Source organism: Calypte anna, chromosome 2 (assembly GCF_003957555.1).
Source record: "Calypte anna isolate BGI_N300 chromosome 2, bCalAnn1_v1.p, whole genome shotgun sequence".
Lineage (NCBI taxonomy): Eukaryota > Metazoa > Chordata > Aves > Apodiformes > Trochilidae > Calypte > Calypte anna.
This window is the reverse complement of record NC_044245.1, coordinates 84,474,785-84,498,112: the sequence shown is the minus strand read 5'-3', so window position 1 is coordinate 84,498,112 and position 23,328 is coordinate 84,474,785. Positions and strand designations below refer to the sequence as shown.

Here is a 23,328-nt window from a genome sequence, read left to right as displayed (position 1 = left end):
AAAACTTTGAGTTACAACCCAGAGATTGCGTTACACTCAAAGAACGGATCAATAGCCAGAAGTGTAACAAAGAAAACAAGTTTGTCTAGAACAAATAAATTTCATGAGAAATTAAACTTAAGCAGCAAAATCTAGTGAAAGACAGTCCAGGAAATACATTCTTAAAGAATTAGGTGACAGGCCTCCACTGCCATTTCAAATGAGAATTCAAGAAGCAAGGCTCAATCTGGGGTAAGGTATTTCCCAAGAGTATAAGAAGAGTCATTGCTTTAGAAAACAAATAGATGTGGCTACAGGCATTTGGAATTTACATCAGTGGATAGCAATTTCCTTAAAATAACTGAAAGAAAGAAACCAGAAACTAACTCATAACCAAGCCGATAGACATTATCATGAATAAATCCTAATCTTACATTTCAAAGCCTAAGAATGTTTAACAGGCTGCACTTCCCAAACCAGAAGTCAGTACTGGTATTGAGCATAAAGCCACTTCACTCAAAATAAAAGAAGTTTAGAAGCTTGATTTTAAAGTTCTTGCTCTTTACAATTTCTTAACTCATAGCTCTTTATTAGTACTTTGGGTTGACACCATCTTGGCTCACAGTTCCTTTACTAGTAACCTGATATCACACTAAAAGCATTCTTACAATATACCCCAAAATCCTAGGACTTCATCTGTTTAAAACAGACTCCTTTGATACCAAAGACTGGCTCTCGTTTTCTGAAGAAAAACTTCTGAAATCAGTTTGAAATTGTAATTGTGCTGTATTAGAATGAGATTCTTTAACAGCTTAAATAATTCAGCCAAAGGGCCATGACAACCTAGGAATAAGCAATTTCCTTCTCCTACAGCTGTGAACTCTTCAGTATATTAATACTGGGAAATTAAACTGTTTTGTATTTGTTGAGGACTACCAACAAGAGTGGAATCTGCTCACAGCTGCACTCCCATTTGTAATTTCTGATTAATTGAGATCTTCCATTTTTACTTAAGTATAAATCTGTCTGAAAGACAGTCACTGCCTTTTGAGCAATCTGCTATCCCACTGGTCTAATAGACCTAAAGAGGGTCTAATTGCTGATAACGATCTACAAAAATAAGTGAGTGTCTCAAGGAAATCATTCCCACACTGGTACTGTGGGAAACTGTCCTGCAAACACATCACCCACAGAAAGAATGGTGGGGTAAGTGATTAAAAGCTTACAGATTCCACTGTGCAGCTGGATCAGTTGCTACAGCAATCAGCACTACCATGCATACCACCTTCGGTGAAGAAACTGGTTGATATTCTTCTCACAGGATGAATACAGGGAAGACTATAGGAAGAACCCTCATCTATTTTCTATGAGGCACGGAGAAAAGGAGGGAAGTCAAGATATGAAAGTAGTCCAGGAATGACACAATTAATCTGAATGATCACTTCGTGAACAGCACTTTCCTGAACAAAGACATCACAAAATCTGAAATGAAGTTATGAAGTTATAAAAGAGTAAAGAAACTACAGAGTGAAGGATATGTTCTTAAAGAGCCTGTATGATATGAAACCTGAAGAGCAATTAACTTGTGCACTGTGTAAGGACTAGACACCCATATTGAAACTGTTTAGTTATCTCCTCTTGCAAAAGGGCACAGCGTCAGTTCAAGTACTGTGATAGTCAAGTTAGTGTCAGAGCCTATGTCTCAAAGATGAGAAACAAGGGGGTTGGAATTCCAAAGCAATATGGGAAGCAACAGATATGAAATTATGGACCTATTTAGGATAGGTGAGATGTTTGGCAGGAGACCTGACAGTATTACATGGTAAGAAAAAAAGAGAGATGACTGGTAATAGTTAAGAACAGAGTAACTTAGGGGATCATTTGCTCATTATAAGCTATCCACTTTGCAACCTTCTTTTATGAATGACTTGTCCTAATGGTGCTAGTGCTACAAACACTGCTAACCATCTGCGTAAGAGGCTGCAGAACCTAAAACTACATTTTACTGGGTTTAATGAATGGTGGAGTCAGGTTAAAAAGTCATGATGAAACCAGCAATTAAGTTCTTGCCTTTTAAGTGACTTCACAAACTTACAACTACCAAAAAGATCATTCTATTCACAGGAAGGATATTATTAAACTGTACAATACACAAGTAACACTTACAACAATGACTAGAAAGAACAAGAAAAGATTTACTGTGTGCGGAATTAAGCCTGTACTGTTTCTATCTGCGCTACTAAAACTAAGTCTGTACATGAAGACAGACCAGGCAACAAACCAGAAAGGCAAGCACTAAAGTGATTCAGTCATAACATTACCTAATGTTGAGCTGGTTTAATAGATTTCAAACACTAGAACCCAAAACCAACCTTGGTAAAAATGTGCTGGAAGCAAAGACCTAACAGTAGTGATCAAATATTTACCTTTGGAGAGAAAATTTGTTTAGGCAAACTAAAAGCATTTCAAGAACAAGCTTTAGTGAAGAATGGACTAAAACAAAATATTACGCACTTCCAGCTTATGTTCTTTCTCTGCAAGGAATTCTTTTTGACATCGGAGAAAGTCTGACAACATTCGAGTTAGCTGTTTTCTATCATCTATTTCAGCTGCCAACCTGCCATTGTAATCCGCCAGCAACATACATGCATCATCTACCATTTTGGAAAGCTGCTCTCCGGATTCCTTATCTAAAATGCAAGAAGAAAGAAAACAAGTAAAGCATGATTTCATTACATACTCTGAAGTCCTCAGAATAGCTTTTTGGTTACCGGATCACCAACCCTCACCTGTTATTCTGTCTAACAGGGATACATCTTGGACCTCTAGAGGCAAAGAAGCTATTCTCTGATGAACCGCTGCATCCCCAGAGGCAGCGTTTTCTAGTTCTTGTAATGCTCTAATGAGATCTGTGGTCTGAAAAAAGCATGCAAGATTGAGAACTAGTAAATAACAGATGCTAGTACAAAGCAGTATTTCACAACAATCTGATGGAAAAAATTGATGGTAAATTTAAAAGCACTTATGATTAATGCATTATAGCAACTTTCTATCTACTCTCAGACTGAAAAAAAAAAAAACCCCTAAGCCATTAATTCTCAGAACAAGATTGCAGCGTTCCTAGTTTTAAATGTCACCTTCCTAAAATATCTCATTTCGGTTCTTGGTACAGGAGTACTCATAAATCTCTTCTTTTTGACAGAAGTTATCATTTTATAGCACCTTTCACTTTAATAAACTTTTATGATATTATTTTTCTTGTAGTTTTGCTTTCCTATCACATCAGATTAGATGAGTGCACTTCTTTTGCAAGTAGGACTGATGTTCATAGGAACCCAGATGTATGTTATGGAGAAACATGATAATCTGTTACTATTTGAGGACAGTCATTCCTTGCCATAAAAAACCCCTTTTGAGATAGGAAAGCACCACAATATAAAAACCCTACAAATAATGAAAGCCATAACAATGCAAAGTAGGCAGGAACATTTCCCAACCACCATGACGGCAACACTGAAAAATGTTTTATTAATAAACCAATAAAAATCTTATTCTTAGGTATGTGCTGTGTTACTGGTTACCACCCTGGAAATCAAATGAGAAACTAAAACACTGTAAGCATCTAAAACTAACAGTGAAATCCTTCTGAGGACAAAGCTGGATATGTAGTTCGTACGTTCTGGTTTAGTGTCAAACTGACTGAAGTTACAGCATGCTCAACTTCTGAGATCCACTTGTAGCCTGAAATATTGTTAGGAACGTTTTCAGGAGTAATCACCCTTCCTCAGAAACAGTATGTCATTAAAACAAAAAACCAGAGACCACTCAAAAACAAGCGTATCAAACCATATGCAAATACAGAATTTTATAAACATGCTTTTACCTGTGGAGGGTCAGTGGGAGAACTTCGAGGTGAACAGCTATTTTCATCAACTTTTATCTGTTCATACGTTCGCTTTCTCACCTTTCTGTCTCCATCTAAATGAAAACAAATAGAGAAGTCAGGGAAATAATATTTCAAACGTGAGACTGAGTATTTTTACACACACAAAATACTTACACAAAGCTTGCCTAAGTTGTTCTAATACATCATTTTCATAAACAGACCTTTCTTCCCATATAGAAAGCACTCGACCAAGGTGTTTCTTACAACTCTCATCAGACTCGCTGTTAAAAAAAAAAAAAAAAAATCAGCACTAGGTAAAATGACTGCCATATGATTATATTTCACATAAAGACCTTGACATACTTTGATATTGATAAAATATCAGGAGTCAAATCTCAGAAACATACAAAAATCCCATTTTTAAAAGAAAGCAAAGAGCAGTTCAAGATGTCTTAGCAAGTACATTAAAAAAAAGATAATGCCTAATTCCTGCTGCTTGTTCAACCCATAAATCTGCAGGTTTGTAACCCTATTATGCAAACACTGCAAATCAGTTTTTTGTTGCTTCAGCAGCTGTGTATTGTGAATATAATTCCCTACTGACTCTAACATCCTCATGCATGATATGAATGGCTGCTGGGTAGAAACAAATCATGCCACAGTAGTAATGAAACACATCAAACTCTTGGTAGCACATAAACACAGACTGAAAGGAAGTCTTAGGTTAAGGCATATTTAACAGCTTTCTAAGGCAAAAGAGTGAATGCAGATGAATTTAGTATCCAAGTTCAACCAACAGCATTAAGACTATCCAACATCAAAAGAACATTGAATAAATTCAAATACAGAAACAGCACACAAGAACAAACTGGGTGAGAAAAGAACTAAGGACTTCTCTAAATCCCCCTCATATACACTACAATGAAGGACACTCAAAGTTTACTGTACCTTGAAACATGCTTAAAAGCCTCCACTATTACTGGAGCAAAGTCTTTCGTAAATTCTGGTCCTTTCCTTTTGCTGTTCTGTATGACATCATTGGCCAAGTACAGGAATGTCAGCTTCCTATTTGGTTTTGCTAATAAAAAAATGAACAAGAATAATTAGAAATTTTAGTTCCTCTGAGTAATACCTATTTATCTACGTGTATATCAAACAATAAATAACACAAATGTATTTCTCCTGTTCTCATTACTGCTTACATTTCATGCAAATTTTACATTAAAAACTGTGACAAAACTTTGGTCACCCACTGGCTTCTCTCTCTTCTGCTGTAACTCTTTGCTCAGATTCTTCCTCCTTTGTATGACACAAGTTCCCTCTAGCCCAGTATCCAAAAATAAACAGAAAAAACCATGATATTCCAGTAAATTCTTCAGCGTGCAAGCATTTGCAGGTGTTTTCCTGAGACAGCTTCGGATTTCTTCCCCATACTTCAGCTTCTCTTAGAGCCTGCATAGATTTCATACACCCATGAGGTCCTCTGATATGAAGCCTCACAGGTCCACGATCATTCATATGAAGAACCTCTTCCTTTTGGTTAGAATTTCACTCAGTCTTGCATAACAATCCCTCATTCTTATAGTTGAAAAAATTGAAGAGTCAATCCCTAGTCACCCTCTCCATATCACCAATATTCCCCCCTTCATATCCTAATCAGTAAATCACTTCTGAGTCTGCAGTTGTAATACCAAAAAAAAACTTTCAAAAATCACTTTCAGGCTACTATGGTGTACCTATTCTCCAAGCTTCTTAAGCATATCACCCCATTTCCATGAATGTGCAAGACATTACAAGCTTTCAATTTACAAGCTGCTTTTTAAAATCTATTCTGTTTTCTGAGTGTTCCTAGTTTTTTCATTTACCATGACATTTATCTAATCTTCATTAGCCTTCAGGTTTCTCAGTTCTGCAACTTCTAATACTTCTAACCTTGTGTTAACATCAAAAAAACTCAATAACCATTACCGCCACACAGATTCAGATTGCATGCTTTGACTTTAAAAAGAGAAGACAAGACTCTTGAAAGACAAAACAAGCTTTTTCTGACCTATATTAACACCAATTTAAGATTTCTTAAAACTTGTGCTCAGTTGGCAACATTTTATTTTGTTAATTTACATTCCAATGCCTGAAACATGAAAAACCACAACCCTTGCACACAAATAGAAAATTAAATGTTAATATGTGTCGATATGCTTCTATTCTAACAAAATGGTTTTGAGAATAAATTTTGCACCATAGAAAGACTCCTCTGAAGAATTTCTCCTTGGACTAATCAAACTTTCCCATCCTCTCGGACAGGCATATCCAACATGTTAAGAGAGTTCTGGATTAAGTTGCTTGAAATCAAAGCAAACTAAAAAGTGGCAAAAAAAAGAATTAGTTTAAAAGTGCTGGACACAAGGTGGGTCTATAAAAAGTCTGCTCCAAACAGTGAAGTCACTACATGTAAGTGCCCAGTAAATTCATTTATTTGGGTCAAATACGACTAAACAAAAATGTAGATTTTACAGATTAATGCTACTTAATTTCTGCATTAAAAACCGACCAACACTATAGCAACATACCTTGTACCTTTGTTTCAGGAAAATCATAGTTTGGACACATGGAAAACTGAATTATTAAAAGAGAGAATCTTAGAAAACATGTCTTGTCTCATGGGCTCACAAACATTAACCATCGTTTACAAAAGCTGACCATGAGCCCCACAGTTCTTAAATGAGACCAGAATTATGACCCAAAATCTAATGAAGCAGACTGTTCTGCATAGTACATACTCTGAACTGCACACTGGGATAGGTAACTGTCCATCCACTTCACAGAAAACAACCCCACAAAACAACAACAAAAACAATAAAAAACCAACCACCAAAGTAAATCACTGCGGATTAAAACATGAGGGGTTTTTTATCTTATTTGTGACAGACCTTAACTTTCTTGCCTCCCAACAAGTAACAAAATCAACTGAGCTTGTGAAGACAGGACACATACACAGTGCCATGAAGTTGGGTGATGAGGGTTCTCACAAAGCCTAGATTTATATATTTATTACAGTAAACAGGCCAACATTCTGTACTTGGAAAAAGTATGCTTTCAAACCCAGAAGTCATGTTCAAGCTTATTTCCTCTAGTTATTACCTTTTCAATTTACTACTACAATTCAGAAACAGAACTACTATAAAACAGAAACAAAGCTGCATTTAAACAAAAATTCTCAAAACACTATTAGGCTAGACAACTAATGTTCAACCATAAATTCCTCTTGCTGTAAGAATGCTTTGGGCAAAATTCCAAAGCTAAAAATTATGCTTACTTTCAAGAACTGTTCCCTTCAGCTTTCACAAATCTTCAGGAGTCACATACTGGCCTAATACCACTCTGCCTTATATGAGACTTAAGTGCAACATAACCTTTAGCACCTGAGGCTGACAACTTTGGAAAAATTGGAAAACCCCAAACTGTTCTATTGCTACTATGACTGTAAATTAACTACTTAAGTCTGAAATACAAAATTAAATTCCAGACCAAACAGATCCGAAAAAAGAGTTCTGTTTAAAGCATCTCCAGTTCTGGTAACGCTTATTTTTCAGCCCTGGGCTTTAATATATCTAAGAACACAAAAATGGATCAAAGAACAATTATACTATTTAAACAGAAAAGTGTCCTCAACACTTGTCAAGGCTATGAGCAAAAAGCACTATTACTGTCAGAAGAAAATGAATGGGAAAAGAAAGTTACGATTTTAGGTTAAAGAAGGATCTGAAAGGCACATAATGCCAGTGTATAGTGTTGGAAGCAGCTAGCCCATAGTATCTCTACTATTCTAACAGTAGTCTGCAAGCACAACACTGCTAAGAAAGCATCCATATTGGACTCAGTCATCTTTTCAACAGCTCTGTGCAGTGTTAACAAAACTGTTGTTTCTTTCAGTTAGGCTTATCATATATTCACCAAAGCAGCTCCCTAAAGTGCTGGATTCTGAAATGTGACAGGTCAATGGAGTTGGCTGATAAAAGGGACATACTAAGCAAATTACTCTTGAAGTACCCACAACGAGAGCAAGTTGGAGTGGCGCCTTGCAACTGAAACTGAGTCTATCTTAAAAACATATCCGATGTATTTAAATGTCCATTAATACTCTGTAGGTCTTTCACCTGCCACCAGGAGTCTATGGTGAAGAGACTTAGTCTTAGTTTTTGGAAATCTGTATTTCTCTGTAACACATACTTGTTAGCCTGGCCTTAGTGCTCCTGGTTCTCTACTGGTTCAATATGGAGGCCCTATGGCCGTACACTTGAGTCCATAATACTTTGAGAACTCTAATACTGAAGAGCAACCAATTCTGTGCAAGAAAATCTAGTGTTTCACCTTAGGCGACTGTAAGCATGTTATCTTCAACAAGATGAACTCTGCTAATTAAAGCCATCATAGTACCCTGTATGTATCTTCTCCAGGTTTACCTCCTGGCAATGGAAATTGGCCTCCCATAAAGATTGCTAGAAAAGTGCCCACTAGTGTGGGCACCTCTTCCCTAGAGCTAAGAAGTATTTGCTGTCTAAAGACATACAGGAAGAAACTACAGAGGGGTTTTTTTGGTGGTGTTTTTTTGTTTGGTTTTATACTAAATTTCTCTAATATAGACTTAAATGAAGATTTAGCCTGATTGCTTTTGAATTATGTTACATATATGCAGCAAACTGAGTGTCAGCACTTCTCTCAAGATCCCTGGGACACTCCCTGTGTCATACCATGCTTCATACCTCTGTATGCAAAGTTACGACATCTTTGTAAACATCTGCTAAGTTTTCAAAATTTTCATTACAATACCCTACTGATCTTTTTTAATTCAAGCAGCACTGAAACTTGAGTGCAAGATCACTGACCCTCCACACTAAGAGTTAATCTGAGCTTTTATGAAAGCTGAAGTGCAGCATCATTGGTAACAAGACTGAAAGTGCATCTGCAAAAAAGTTGAGAGGATACCATCAGAAAAGAGAATTCCAAGATAATATAACCCATAAGAGGCACATTGTACTACAAGCACTTATCAATCTTAAAATTCACTTTCTTTTGTGAAAAAAGTTAAACCAAGTGTTCAATATTGCACTTTCCCCTGGTTCAAGAACTGCGGTGTTTCTTATCAAAAAGGGGAATGAAACTGCCCACAGAATGTGTTCGAAGTTTGAGGGTCCAAGTATCTTGACTTTGAGTTTTGAGGCTTGTAGACAAAGGGAACTCAGCATACAGCCATTACTGGGAAAGAGGCCATTGGCATCAGATTACCACAGAGATGTGAGAAAGTTGGTCAGAAACCAAAAGAAACCATTCCAACGTAATTACTCTGCAAAAGCTTTGCATTTCACTTAGTATATCTTGAATTACCTTAATGCTTGAAACAAACTAATTCCTTTCATTGCCTCACCTGGCTGATACAATGCCAAAATGGATATGAATCAACAACAAGTCTTAGGATAAGGAAGATACTGAACTTCAGACCCAGAATGATGGAAGACAGAGAAGTACAGGTAAGATACCACAACAGGAGTGCTAAAGCAATAAACGAATATAGATTTGTACACACTGTATTCCTTCAGGGCTAATACTAGAGTCATTTAGTCAGGCTGGACTACACAGTCCAAACACAACTATTTTACCTGAAAGATTCTGATACTGCTAATCTTGTGCTCCTGACTGCAGATCACTTTGTAAACTATGTATGTAGCAAGTATGTTTTCTCTAACTTGACTAAAAAACCTGACTAAAGTTTGCCTGAAGCTTTGTCTACTCATGTTTGATCTCCAAATATTTTTGCATAGATGAGATTTCATGCAAATAAGCAAGAAGGCACCCACAAGAACCTCTGTCATAAGTATCATACTGGCTTCCTCAAAACCACCTACTAACCAATAAGAAAGGCGAGCCACAGTTTTATTGATTTTATTTAAAGGAAAGCAATATCTAGTCTCTCAATTGACCAATGACACTATACCCACCATTAAGTAAGATAATCTTACAACTACTAGTAGTGAAAGACTCCTTCGTAGAAAAACTACATGGTACAGAAAATACTTGCTTTAAATTAGGAACTTGATTCCAGAATTACACATCTAGAGGGTAATACATTTGATCAACTTTGGGCTGTGGTTCTGGTTCAAAGCAGCTGACTGAGTATCCAGGACAGAGTAAGCCAGGTGTCACAGCTTTCAAATCTGGGTTCAATGTTAATAGGCCTTCTCAATTTGCCTTCTCAATCCCTCTACCTTCCTATTTTCAGCCACAACTGCCACTCCAGCCACTAGTTTCAGAAAACCACATTGCATCAATGCTAATTGCTACAGCAAGAGAGGAACTAAACAAAGCAGAAGCTGCCGACAAACAGCCATAAATAAGCAGAAAACAGTTGCTTCTTATACTGCTGAATGACCTCAACACCCCAGAACAAAAAGTTTAAGCATAATATATTCACATAGCAGATAACCTGGCAGAGTCCAGTGCTAAAAATGTCCCTATGTAGCAGCCCAGATGTACTTACACAGTCATAGCTGTAAAGATAACCAACATAAAATGGCTCTGCTAACCCAGAAACACTGTGCAGCAAAGACAATGATCAGTGTGACAGCAGTGGGGTGATAGAGGATGGACAAAACAAGAAGTCAAGTGATCAAGGGAGGAGAAAAGGGGGGAGCAGTATTCAGCAGCTTCTGAAACTGACTCATATATAGGATGCCATGTCAGGCTCTGAGGAGACAGGTACCTAAATCTGAAATTAGGTTTAAAAATACAACACAACGACTAAAATATCCTTAGGATGTAAAACTAATAAGAGACAAAGCTGGAGCTGGAAAGGCTAATACAAAATGAGACGACAGGAAAAAATATTAAGGACTAACTGAAGCTTGAAATACAAACCCCCAAACTCAAAACACTTAGCAATTTTATTTTATTTTCTTCCTTTTAAAGAAAGCATTTTAAGCCAGAAGTGCATGTATCACACAAAGCCTAGTGAACAATAGCTTACTATTCACCCTTAAAAGCTCATACTTCGAATTATGTAATTGGAATTTTTCATTTCAAAGCAAGAGACACAAACAAATAAACCCTGACAGCTGCAGAGAATCCTGAAATGAGGGAGTGAGGTGCAGTCAACATACCTGATTTGCAAATAACAATCTTCATCTCAGAAGAGCCTCTTCAAGGGGGTTCTCCCAAGGGTTTTCTCAGCAGCCACTCAGTGACTGCAGACTTACACAACAAAGTTCTATGTGTAATGCCACTACCTAGTATGAAAATGAACCTATAGTCAATCCCTTTACAAATGCACAAAATTAAATAGCTTTTACAGGTCCATCGGTTTCATTTTGAGAATGACTGATGCATTCACGTTACAGTTAATTAGTATTACCTAGCTACTTAAATACTTTGTAAGCTTGTAAGTAATTAGCTATTTAACTTTGAGTGTTGCATTTCATAAATATGAAATCTAGCTGAAGCAGGAATAATTTTCCTCAGTGTACACTTTTCAAGCCTTCACAAAATTTCTTAAGCCCCAGTCAAAAGGTCTCTATAAAATAGATTATGCAGCAACATTATCACAACAGTTAATCCACACAAGTTACTTTGAAAAAATCATGAAGCTGCCATAAGTACTGAAGAACAAAAGCCATACTTTTCTAGAATAAAACCTGCATCAAACTCTCCTGTAAGTAATTTACTGCAAAGTAGTGAAAGAGCAGTGCCCATAAATCAACTACAAAATTCAAGATAACACAAATTCACTATCAGGATAAGACAGCACCAACACAGGCTGTGGCCTAAAGGGATTGTACTATCCTCACAGTTTCCTTTGTGCCAGCACCAGCTTTCCATCAGGGAATTCATCTATTTCAAAACAATATTTTGCTGTTTTTTCAGCAGCAGCACAAGATATTGTCAGAAAAAAACAGCAGAAATATTTAAAGACATTTAACCAACACCAGAATGGAAAAAAAAGCTGCTCTGTTGTCATTGCAGACCTCTGTTTATCTGTCAAAACAGTAGAAATATTTGTTATTTCATTATAGTTGGCATTTACATTGAAGTCATTCTATTAATCTTCTTACCATTTTACTCATCAATGAACAAAAGTTCACTAACTACAGAATCTGCTCTCCAGTAATCATAGTAATAGAGGAGAAAAACAAACAACATACACTAAAATGTGGAATGCCTCAAGTGACACAGGAGTGTTTTTTCAGAGATGCAGAATCAGGAATACTTAATACTCCAGGCAGAGGACCAGCCCCACCCTAGTGTCAGTTGATCCATTAGCACATATTTGAGGTCAGTCATTAAAACAACATGTCTCTACACAGTCTCTCGAAACATATAATATGCAACTCCTTATCATAATTTAATCAAACTACTGGTTGTATAAGATGACATCCTTTCTTTAAATAACTGTGACAGTTACTAGTAGTGTCTGTCCAATTCAGAGGTACCAGTACTTCCCCATTACAATCAGTTTTAGAGTACAAAAAACTACGTTGCTCCCATTTTTTTTTTATTTCTAAGAATGACCCTATGAATTTTAAATGCAAGTACTTTAAGAATTACTTATAAAAGGGGAAAAAAACATATGCATACTCATCGGTAATCAGCTACATCAGCTGTCCTATTACAACTTGAGCAACATTGGAGTTCAGCAAGACAAATCCAACGTCATGTTAAGTGCTCCAAGTTATAGCAAAGACATGCAAGTAGTGCCTATTCTTCAAGCTTGCAGAAGAATTCATCAAGAGAATCAATGAAAGCTCAACTGTAGAAAATCTGTAAATTAACGTGTATGGAACCAATGACCAGCAGAGATGTCCTAATACAGGACCTGAACACTATCAATGAATCCAGTGAAACAGAAAGGAACTAAGATTTTATGTCACCTAAATTACATGCACATTTGAAAAGCTGCCTCTTCACCTCTACTACAATGTGATATTAAGAAAACTGACTATTTTAAAAAATTAAAGGAATCAGAACCAAACATTTAGGGACAGAAGAGCTATGATCCTCCCACTTGTTTTCAGGAATAACTAAAAACATTTTCAGAAAGGTTCATAATGCAAGCTGATCTGATGAAAGGAATCTTTTTCCAAAACTGAAGTGTCCAGAAGAAAAACAAAAAACCAAAAAAAGCCCATAGAGCCTGAAAGGGAGCAGGCTAGAAGGAAGGTCTGCAGAAGAAAGTGACAATAAAAAAGGGGCAAAAAGACAGGAGATAAAATTTAGAAAGGCAAGGTTTAATTTTTGGTTCTAGGACACTACTGGCTAGCACAGCAGCAGACAATGCCAGTAATTTCTGTGTTCATATTCCAAAAATGGAGAATTTTCCTCTCAGGTAGGAGGGAAAGCCTGTTTCTTCAGCTTATGGTAAGCATATCTAGTAACTCTACTTAGGCTTCATTGCCTGTGTTATGCTTTGTGATGTTTTATGAAAATCACTTCATGACAGTGTACTGGTTTTCCTTCTCATCAACATGAAGTTGATCCACCCTTTGGGGATTAGGAACTGTCTTACAGTTCTGCACTGCAATTATCAAGAAGTTAGTAGAAGGCAAATGTTAGACAACATCTATGAAGCTCAAGCACTATTATTGGAGATGGAAAATTAAAATACATCCTGTGGATCTTAACTATGCCAACTTCAAATGAAGTGGCAGAGGAATATATCAAATGAAGAGACACTTAAGTCCTAAAAGTCCAGAAGAAAATATTTGGAGAACCTTGAAAGCAACTAACCTATTCCTACCAGAGGTAGGCTATCACATGCTTTCCAGAACCTTGAAGGTTGACTTCCAAAAAGAAGAAAAAACACTAAGTTGAAGTAGCATAAACTGGACTACAACAAACTGTAGATAAAGTCAATTACAGAAGCTATGCTTATCTGAAGGTCCTGAGCTACATTCACAGAACAGGCTGAGAAAAAGCAAAGCAATACCATGAGTTCTTAAGAAGACCATTATTATCCTTGACTCTCAATGTCACCCTTCAAACATGTGGCCTTTATTTCAACCATTTCATTTCTCCAATTAGTCAAACAGCACAACAGCAAAATTATGATACTACTGAAGTTAAGGAATGACCATTAACGCTAAGAGATTTATATGAACTGGCATGACAACTAAGACAAGCAACCAAAATGCAGGCTGTGTGCCAGTTAGCTTAAGATATCTTCTTGATATTGTTCAGAACACCAGACATTCAAGTCTTATGTTTAGAAATCTCAGAAACATGAAGTGTTTCAGATGCAGACAGATCATTTGTTCTCAGAACAAGAAAGCAAGCTCTTATAAGAAGCATAGAGTGAAAACATGTTTATTTTGTAACATGAAATATGCCATCAAGTCTTTCTTTAGGCAAAAAAACCCCAAACAAAACAAAAAACACCTCATGCTTGAATATTCAAAAGATAACACAAAAATGATTTTTAAACAAAACCACAGTAGCCATGGGAAAACATACAGTTTACAGAACTTATTTTCATACTATACTGTAAAATTTAGTATTGCTTGTACTCAAGATTTTTGTTTTAAGGGTGCCTGAATACATTAGCTATGAAGTCATGCCACCTAAACAAGAGGTAGCTGTGATGCAGCCACGCACTCTTCATATCCCATTTACACCTACCTTCTGCAAGCCAACTATTCCTTAGTTGTGCAAAACTACAGGAGTGATTTCTCTTTCCCAAGTCCTGTATTGGCTTAGTGTTATTTTTCCTCTCCACTTGAAACTCTAGCCTTCAACTTTCCCCATTAAAGATCCACATATTAATGAGGCTTCAAAGGAAGCTACTGGAAGACAGGAACAGTTCCTAGAGCAAAGTAAAGTTCTAGCAAGTGACTTTTGTTTTCTTAAATGAGCCACCTTAATATATTTTCTACTCCTGTCTAATAAAGCTTCACATGACATTTCTGTCTTTTGGACACTGATCCTGTGACCATAGCTACAAGTTCTTTCCTGGTAAAAGGAAAGACATAATAATGTAGGTCCGCACACTCATCATCAAATACTCAATACATCTAAATAAATACACATCTTTACTATGTGAACATCGGCGTTAATCGTATGGCAAAATCTGGAAGGAAAAAAAAGCACTTTTAACACATTAAATTGCTCTTCCCTGGAGTACCGCCATCCTCAGTTGCTCTACAAGAATAGTTGCTGGAATAAGTGGACAAAGCCACCGTGTCAGGAAACTGAAAAACAGTATTATAGCTAACTACAAGTAGTATTTTAACTAAAAAATAGGATTTCAGCTAACCCCTGTTATATTCGATGAAAGACTGCCTAAAAAAGGTCGTCTTGGAAAGGCTGTAACTACCAATATTAAAACAAAAAGGCCTAAACCTTGTGCTTGCTACCTTCCTTCTCTTTTTCCCCATTTTCCTCTTCCCTGACACAAAGAAGGGCTACATATAAAACATAAGATGTAACCTCCTCAGAGGCATCTTCCTGAGGAAGGCAGAATGGGGGAAGGAGAAAAGCAAGGGAAGTGGAGAAAAAAGGATGGGGAAAAGCACCTCCTAGCCCACAGACATTAAGAAATCGAAACCCAGGGCTTAACACTTGCCTCACCACCTCCGCTCACAGGTGCTGAACTGGCACCTCCTCCTCCCTCCCTCCTTCCCCGGCTCGACAGGCCCAGGAGCCCTGCCATCCTCCACTCAGCAACAGCACATCCGAGGGCAGCCTCCTCCTACGGCCGGCGGCCACCGCCGCCGCCCCCAGACCCACCGCCCCAGATGAAGGCCCCACCCGGCACCCAAGGACGGGGAAAGGCCCGGCGGCGGCCATACCACCCTCACCTTTTCGCAGCTCCCGCTCCCACACACTGACGATAAGCGCCGAGTGCTTGCGGTGGTGGATGAGCCACAGGCTCAGGGTCTGCACGCTCTGCTGCGAATTGCTCAGCTCCGACAGCTTCCGCTCCAGAGCCGCCTCCGAGAACGCCGACATATCCGGACCCCTCTCAGTGCTGCTGCCGCCGCCGCCCCGACCCCCACCGACCTGTCCCGGCTCGGCCGCGCTCAGTCCCCGCCTCTCCGCCCCAGCGGGGGAGGAGCTGAGCGAACTCCAACCCTTCCCGCCTCGCCGGCAGCTACTTCCGCACGCCGCCGCAGACCGGCGCTAACAAAATGGCGACAGCCGACCCTCCCGAAGAGCCGCCCGGCTCCTCCCCTCTTCTCCTCCTGGCATCACTTCCGGCGGCGGCCAGCGAGAGGCGGAGCGGGGCGGGGACGGGACCCGAGGCGGGGACCCGAGGCGGGGACCCGAGGCGGGGACCCGAGGCGGGGACCCGAGGCGGGGACCCGAGGCGGGGACCCTTACCCCTGCAGCGCGCGCGGGGGTGACCGTTGGGGCCGTTGGCCGGGGCCGTTGGCGGGGGAGCGGTGCAGCGCGGTATTGGGGTTTTCACAGCCCTGTTACCTTAAAGCTCAGTTCAGTCCCCGCTAATTCTGCTGGTTTGGAAATGGTAAATAAAAATGGGTCTTTGGTCATCTTTACGTTCTTCCGGAGCTTTTGGGTTGTGTCATCTCCAGATGTTTTTTTGTTTTCAAGCTGAAGGATCCAAGTCCTTGCGTGGAAGGTGTCCCGCTGCTGAACACAAGTAGTGTTTCTAGTCTCCTTGTCAGCATTTCTAGGCTTCCAGCTACGCTTCTTAAAAACCACCTGGACATCACATTATTTAAACACTAGCATCTAACTGGCATTTTCCTATAGCTTCAACACTTTCCAAGAATTCCTACACATCTATCCAGAATCCTGTTTCCATAGCTAATAATTATAACTGCAGCTAATGTCGTTCGGAGAGAGGATTTTTAAGATACAAAATTACCTCAGAGAATCACAGAATTGTCACGGCTGGAAAAAAATCTCTTGGGTCATGTGTGAATTAATTAGAAAAATATGCATATGGCTTACTCTTGGCAATGCTTACTAAATCCTGGTAGTGGTAAAGTATCCACCCCTGAAACGGTGTATTCCCAGAACCTTTCACAGAGCCAGTTCATCCTCACCAAACAGCAGAAAGATAGTTAATAAATAAATCTGTACTGTCTTTTCTAAACTTTATAAAGTTTTCTCCACATTTCATATCTGACATGCAGAAAAGGTGTCCCAAAAGATGCCCCGTTTTCAGGAAATCATCCTAGTATTAGTTCTTGGTGAAATCTTCCCTTTAAAACATCCATGAGGGCAAGGGGGGAGTGTTAGGCACCTGCAATGAAAAATTTATTGACAAAATCATCTGTAGCATGAGAACTTGGAGAACTAAGAAAGGATTTTGCAAAAATGCTTCAGACAGAAATCTAAATGATCAGCTGCACAGATCCCTACAGAGTTACTTTATCTATCAATTCACTTCACTGTGAAGAGCCTGTAATATACTGCTATTTTTGCTATGCACAGCAGAGGACACTCTGGCATTAAGTAGAACTGGCCAGCGAGGTAAAATTAAGACCAAGCTAACAGATAGATGGAAACATTAGTAAAGTGAAAAAATGAATGGTAATCTAGTAACTAACATTCAGCTGCCTTTTACTGGAGGCACATTCTGATGTTAGTAGAAGAAAAGTCATGGGCAACTATGACAAAAGCAACATCTCTCTCACATTCCCACATACAAGATTAGATTTTAAAGTATCTGGCACATAAGAGTGAAGTGTAGATTTAAAGTTAAAAAAAAAAAAAAGAGAGAGAGAGAGAGAAAAGAGTAGGAAATTGGTAGCAAATTTTAGTAATGATTGTAGAACTGTTTATTATTGCTTCCTCTGCATCTTTCATCCCAGATCAGAACATCTTACAAACAAGAATAAATCCTCTGAGATGGTTATTTACTCTGTTAAGAAATACATTTTAAGAGTGACTTATTGTTTCTACAATTGATTGTTCAACATAGTATACAGCAAAACTGAGGTTTTACTTTCCCCATAACTCTTTATATCGCATTTTAAATTTTTAATTGTAAATGTTCAGATCAGTATTTTTAGAAGCTTTGCTTATCCAGCCAGTGAATACAAATTTACCACAAGCTTTACTCAAAGTGAAGTGTCTCTCAGACAGGAAGTATGCACAATGGAAGGTTCTTTTGCTGCGGAGTTTTGAAAACCCCAGCTTTCATTCAGAAACAATTCACACATTATTCACCTGCATTTAAAAAATTCAACCACGTCCACAGGGGCGGAGTTGCCAACAGATGGCAAATTTCCTTCCACCCGTTCCTGTTTTCAAACAGTAATAACATCTTTCCTCTGATTTCTTAAGAACAAAATTCTGCACCGCTTTCCTTCCCTTTAACAACCATGGGTTAGTAGTTGCCTGCTGTGTTCTCCTCCTGGAGAAAGGAGCCCTGTGAAAGTGTGAAACAATGTCTGTGAATAAATTACTCGGTTGATACTTCTGTAGAACATGGGACTGGGAAGCCAGGGGTAGTTCAAAGATGTAATTACGTTTTCAGACTCCAGTCACTAGGAGACTGTACATTACACTTCATGTGCTGGTCACAGAATTTTTATTTCTCTCTTGCCCTCACCCAGGGACATCCACATAAAATCTTTCCTAAGAGGGAAATTTCAATCTAGTAACAATTTAAAGTTGTAAGTTCTGTTACCTTGAGGGAATCCTAGGAAGTGTTTAAGCACTCAAAGGGGTGATCTGTGTCTATAATAGCAATGCTTATAGTGCATTGTGTGAAAGGTAAAAAAACCCCAAACACATCAGTCCATACCTTTGCTTTTTCATTATTTTCTGGCCAAGTAGCTGAGCATTTCTATTTTCAAGTCTTAGTTCAAAGAGGGGGCTCACTACTACTGATGTATTGGAGCATGTGACATCTTGACTCTACTATGAGTCTCTCTCAAAACATAACTCTTCCAACTCACAAACCTGTATGTACTGCTCTTTCTGTGCCTGAACAGCTCCAGCTGATCAGAAATCGAACTCTGTTTCCTGACCTGCTCTTCAGAAAATCTGTCTGGGCTTCACTTCTGGTATTCTTTGAGTCATGATCAAAATTAAACTGCCACAAGACAGGAATGTGGTTGGTTTCATCACTAAGCACTAAGTTAACAGCAGACAATACAGGTTTAGATATTTTCTCTGAAACTGTAAAGAAAAGGCAAAATTAAAAATCAGAACAGCATTAAGATATACAAGGCAGATTGACTGTTCCAAGTCCCTACCTCTCATCTTTCAGATAGGGCCAAAGCAATGGCAAAGGTGATGATAGTTTCTGTTGGTTAACAGAGTGCCCAGTGAAGCAAAACAGGCAAAGCCCCCATGAAACTGGCCACTGGTTGTGCTCCGGTGGTAGTAGTGTGAATTGGCCACTCTTGCTCTACAGAACAGCACTCTACCTGCCAAATCCAAGAAGTATAAACTATATTAAAAATATACACTCCCTGACTACTTTGCTGTTCACTGAGCCTACGTATCCCATTGCCTCGTGTGTTGATATGAATGTGTCTTAGAGTCAATTTTAACTGTAACTGTTCCTTTCAGGGCACTCCAGCCTGGTACTCCTCCCCAGACAGCTGTCACCTTTAGGAGCTGCTTTCCCTTGAAGCCCAGAGATGTAACTAGGTGATTTATTTATCCTTAGTAATAGTCTGTACTTCTCTGTGAAATTGTTTAGGAACCCTTATCTTACACCACTATGTAGAGAAATCTATGCATATACTGATTTATTAAACATTGCTCATCAGCCATTTGGGATTTGATCTGAAATTCAGCACTTGCCTCAGAACAGACCAGATCTTCCTCTGTATAAGGCTGACCTTTTGTCACTTTTATCTTCGTTTTCTATTTCTTCCTCAAATAGTCCCACCCAAGAGATGTAGTAATATTAAAGGAGAAATGAGATTTCCCAGTCTTGTTTCCTATCTGAGAATTTGTGTTAGCATACCAATTGCTACCTGGATCTCACAAATAAAATCTTGGCATATCAGTTCTCTTTTATTGTTCCAAGTGTCCAGTTCAATCAGTATAACAATTTATGAAATTTCATACTTTAAAATATTTTTCCATCTGTCACAACATGCTGTTGCATCTCATGATTCCATTCTGGGTAAATGATCCTGCTTCCCTAACCCAATAGGGGCATGAAAAATGGAGAAACACAAAGAGAAGACCCTGAAATATAGCTGTAAAATGATTCCTGACTGAGAGAAGATATTCATCTGGGTAATTTCTTCTGAAATGATAAAACCCATTTGTTACATTCTTAAGAGACCACATCTCCCTGGCAGAAAATATAAATAAATAAATAAATGGATATTTGAGCTAAATTTGTGTGAACTTCTGCAAGAAGAGAACAAAAGCAATTTTAAATGAAAGCAAGAAGCCCACTGTGTTAGCTTACAGGAGCTGCATACTGAAGCCAAAAATCTCAGGGTGAATAACTGTTCTTTTACATGAGTTCCTGCCACTAAGCACTTCACTTTTAAATGTAATTCATTAAAGTCAGAAATTATTTGCTACTTAGGAGATTAACGAAAACCACTTACTGAGGTATGATACAGCAAGGCGTTCCCATATTTTATGGAGAAAGACAGATTGTACAGTCTAAACAAAAAAGTCTCTGTAGCATTTCTGTGATTCATTTGGCCCTCTGAGGGTATGTAAAGATGTCTGTAAAAAACCTTCCTTTTTTTCCTGTGTCAGGCATTCAGCCAGACAGCTATGTACATCCGGCTTCTTCATCATTACCCTGTTAAGTGAAGTCATACTATGTAAACATACACTGTGATTAATATATGGATGCAATCAAGTCCCAGTTTTCCTTAGTAGAGAGAGTGCTGTAACTATGCAAAAAAGCACTCCAGGGTATGTATTAACTCAGGTGTGCAGAAAGGCATGAAACATTAGGCTGAGTAATTTTAAACATCTGAGCAATATATTAATGGATCATTAATATGTGCCCTAGAATGCATATATCTCCTAGTCACAGCATAAAAGTAGTAAAGCACATTCTTCTACATAAATAATGTTATCTTCCAAGAAAAAGGAAAACTCTGCAATGTATTGATACATTGTGTGAAGAATCTTCTTGAAATTTCTGAAAATTCAAAATTAATTTTTACTTAAAATTAAAAGAAATGGGCTAATTCACCCTTGTGTTCCATTAAAGGACATGATGTCCCAGAAACCTATCATCAACTGTAGGAAGCAGGCACCATATTAGATTAATGTGTACTTAGCTCATGGTTTTAGAGATGGCTTCCAGCAGACTGTGCTGTACTACCACAAACATAGCCAGAGGGTTAAGGGAAGAGCTTAATCACCTTTACTCAGCACTCATTAAACCACATCTGGAATAGTGTATTCAGTTTTGGTCTTCCCTAGTAGAGGAAAAATATTTATAAGTTTGAGTAAATCCATCAGAAGGCCACCAAGATGGTGAGATGGTTGGAGCCTATAACCCAGAGGGAGAGACAGAGGAAAATGGGCTGGTTTTACCTGGAGAAGTGAAGGCTTTGGGGCAATCAAATGGCAGCTTTCCAATACCAGTGGGGAGTTCATTGAGGAAATGGAGCGATTCATGGACATGCATGATGAGCAGATGAGAAAAAAATGGTGATAAACTGAAACAGAAGGCACCAACTATATATAAAGATTTTTTTTTTTTTTTTCACTACAGGGACAGTCAGGTAATGGAACAGATTGTTCAGAATGTTTTTTCAGTCTCTGTCCTTGAAGATTTCGAAGACTGGGCTGGATAAAGGACTGACCACAACCACCCTGGTCTGACCTCATATGTGACACTGCTTTGAGCAGGAGGATAGTGGAGTAGTGCTCTAGACTACGTCTATACACTATTGAATTTACCGAGCAATATACTTGTAGACCACAGCTTGCTTGGTCTGTGTCACTTGGATCCACATACATTGTCCAGATGCACAATATTTTCCTGTCATGTAGAGCACCTGGAATTAACCTGCGATCCTTCAGTAAGGGAAGTACTTCTTGTCTTCTGGAGTCTGTTTATTCCCAAACTCTTACTGTTAAAAGAGCAGGCAGACTGGGATGGAAATTCTGCTAGTAGGACTGTTACCACACAGCCATCATCTGTATCTTCAATATGCTAGTGGTCAGTTAAGTTGTCACAAACATCACTTACTTCAGTAACCTCAGTTTCCTCAAATCTAGAGAGGGAGGGGAGGAAGAATGTGTGTGTGTTCCTAAATAAAATCCATGTATTTTTTAAATGCATACTAGCTCTTCTTTTTTTCTTATATTGAAAGCACACCAGAGAATTGCCAGAGTGTTGACTTTTCCCAATGCATGTTTGTCTGTTCACCTCAAAACTGTATTTTGGGGCTCTCTTTTTGAGGACAGAACAATAAATGAGGCGTGGGTATACAGAAAGATTGTGCAGGCAGTAGGGGATCTTGGTTTTCTCTTGCAACATTTTCAGGAGGATGACTCGAGAACAGCAATTTTGATAGTGGCTGTTGGTCCTCTGTTGTGCTTTCCTGTGCCATCATTTTGTCATAACTTTCTCAAAACATAGTCAGAGCGGGCTATATATGAGTAGCTGCATCTGGGAGTCATCTGTGAGTGCAAAGGGAAGTCCGTGTTTCATCAGACATCTGCAGTTTCTAAAGTGGTGACCAAACACGTTGTCACTGTCTGCTAGTGATCCATGCCACAATATCCTTTATTACTATGTGATTCACCTATCCTGTCACGTCTGGCCCCAGCTGTTACCTAGTTAAAGGCCCTTCTTTTCTATGGAAGTGGAATTCTTGTTTCTCTTGGGAAGTGGTGAGCAGGGGTCAGGAAAGTTTGGAAGCATGGTAAGGATGCTGTAGCAGAGAGTGCTGTAGCAATGCTGGGAGACTGGCTGCCCATGGGCATTGTCATCTGACATTTTCCCACTTCTGACTGTGGGAACCTGAACGCCATGCAACATATTTCTTCCTTTCTGTCCTCAGCAAACAGAAATTCCAGACCAACATGCTTGCGAGAGATCTGGTTGTGTCCCAAATATGAGAATCTGACCTTTCCCTGGACAGTTCTCCGGGCCTGGAGTGGCTATTTGTTTTGCTTTTGTTTTAACCCGAACTGGGGCCAGTGTGAGGGAAAGAAGTCTTCCCTGGCCATCCCAGTACTCCATTGTTTTTGGGTTGTGGTCTGTAAGCAGAGCAGCTCTTGGTTCCAGACCCTGCTTGTTTCCACCTCTGTATTGCCTGTGAGAGCAGGACTTGCCTGAGAGTAAGCTGCTTCCACTTCCAAGATTTCCTGCCTGAAGAGCCAAATGTTAGCACCCCAAAGGTTGTCTCAATGCACATCAGTAAGTAGAGTGTGTGGACAATCAGGGAGTCAGTCCTTAATGAGAAATGAATGAGTTAGCCTGAGAGGACAAACACAAACATGGAAATGTCTCTAGAAAGTTACAGGGTCAATGCCTTCTACTGAAAGGCCACACC

General features: G+C 38.9%; 1 protein-coding gene across 2 annotated transcripts in view; it reads right to left on the bottom strand.

Annotated features, from left to right (window-relative positions):
* RPRD1A (regulation of nuclear pre-mRNA domain containing 1A) overlaps positions 1-16,078 on the bottom strand; it is a 43,609-nt gene extending 27,531 nt beyond the window's left edge. The window contains exons 1-6 of one of the 2 annotated variants that reach the window (XM_030445845.1): positions 15,706-16,078; positions 4,814-4,943; positions 4,040-4,146; positions 3,863-3,957; positions 2,769-2,895; positions 2,494-2,669 (exon numbers count right to left, since the gene is read on the bottom strand). In XM_030445845.1, the coding sequence (XP_030301705.1) occupies positions 2,494-2,669; positions 2,769-2,895; positions 3,863-3,957; positions 4,040-4,146; positions 4,814-4,943; positions 15,706-15,856 (786 nt within the window). In that variant the 5' untranslated portion in view covers positions 15,857-16,078. The remainder of the gene's footprint in view (positions 1-2,493; positions 2,670-2,768; positions 2,896-3,862; positions 3,958-4,039; positions 4,147-4,813; positions 4,944-15,705) is intronic. The other variant, XM_030445846.1, reaches the window with a different exon arrangement.
* Positions 16,079-23,328: the final 7,250 nt, after the last annotated feature.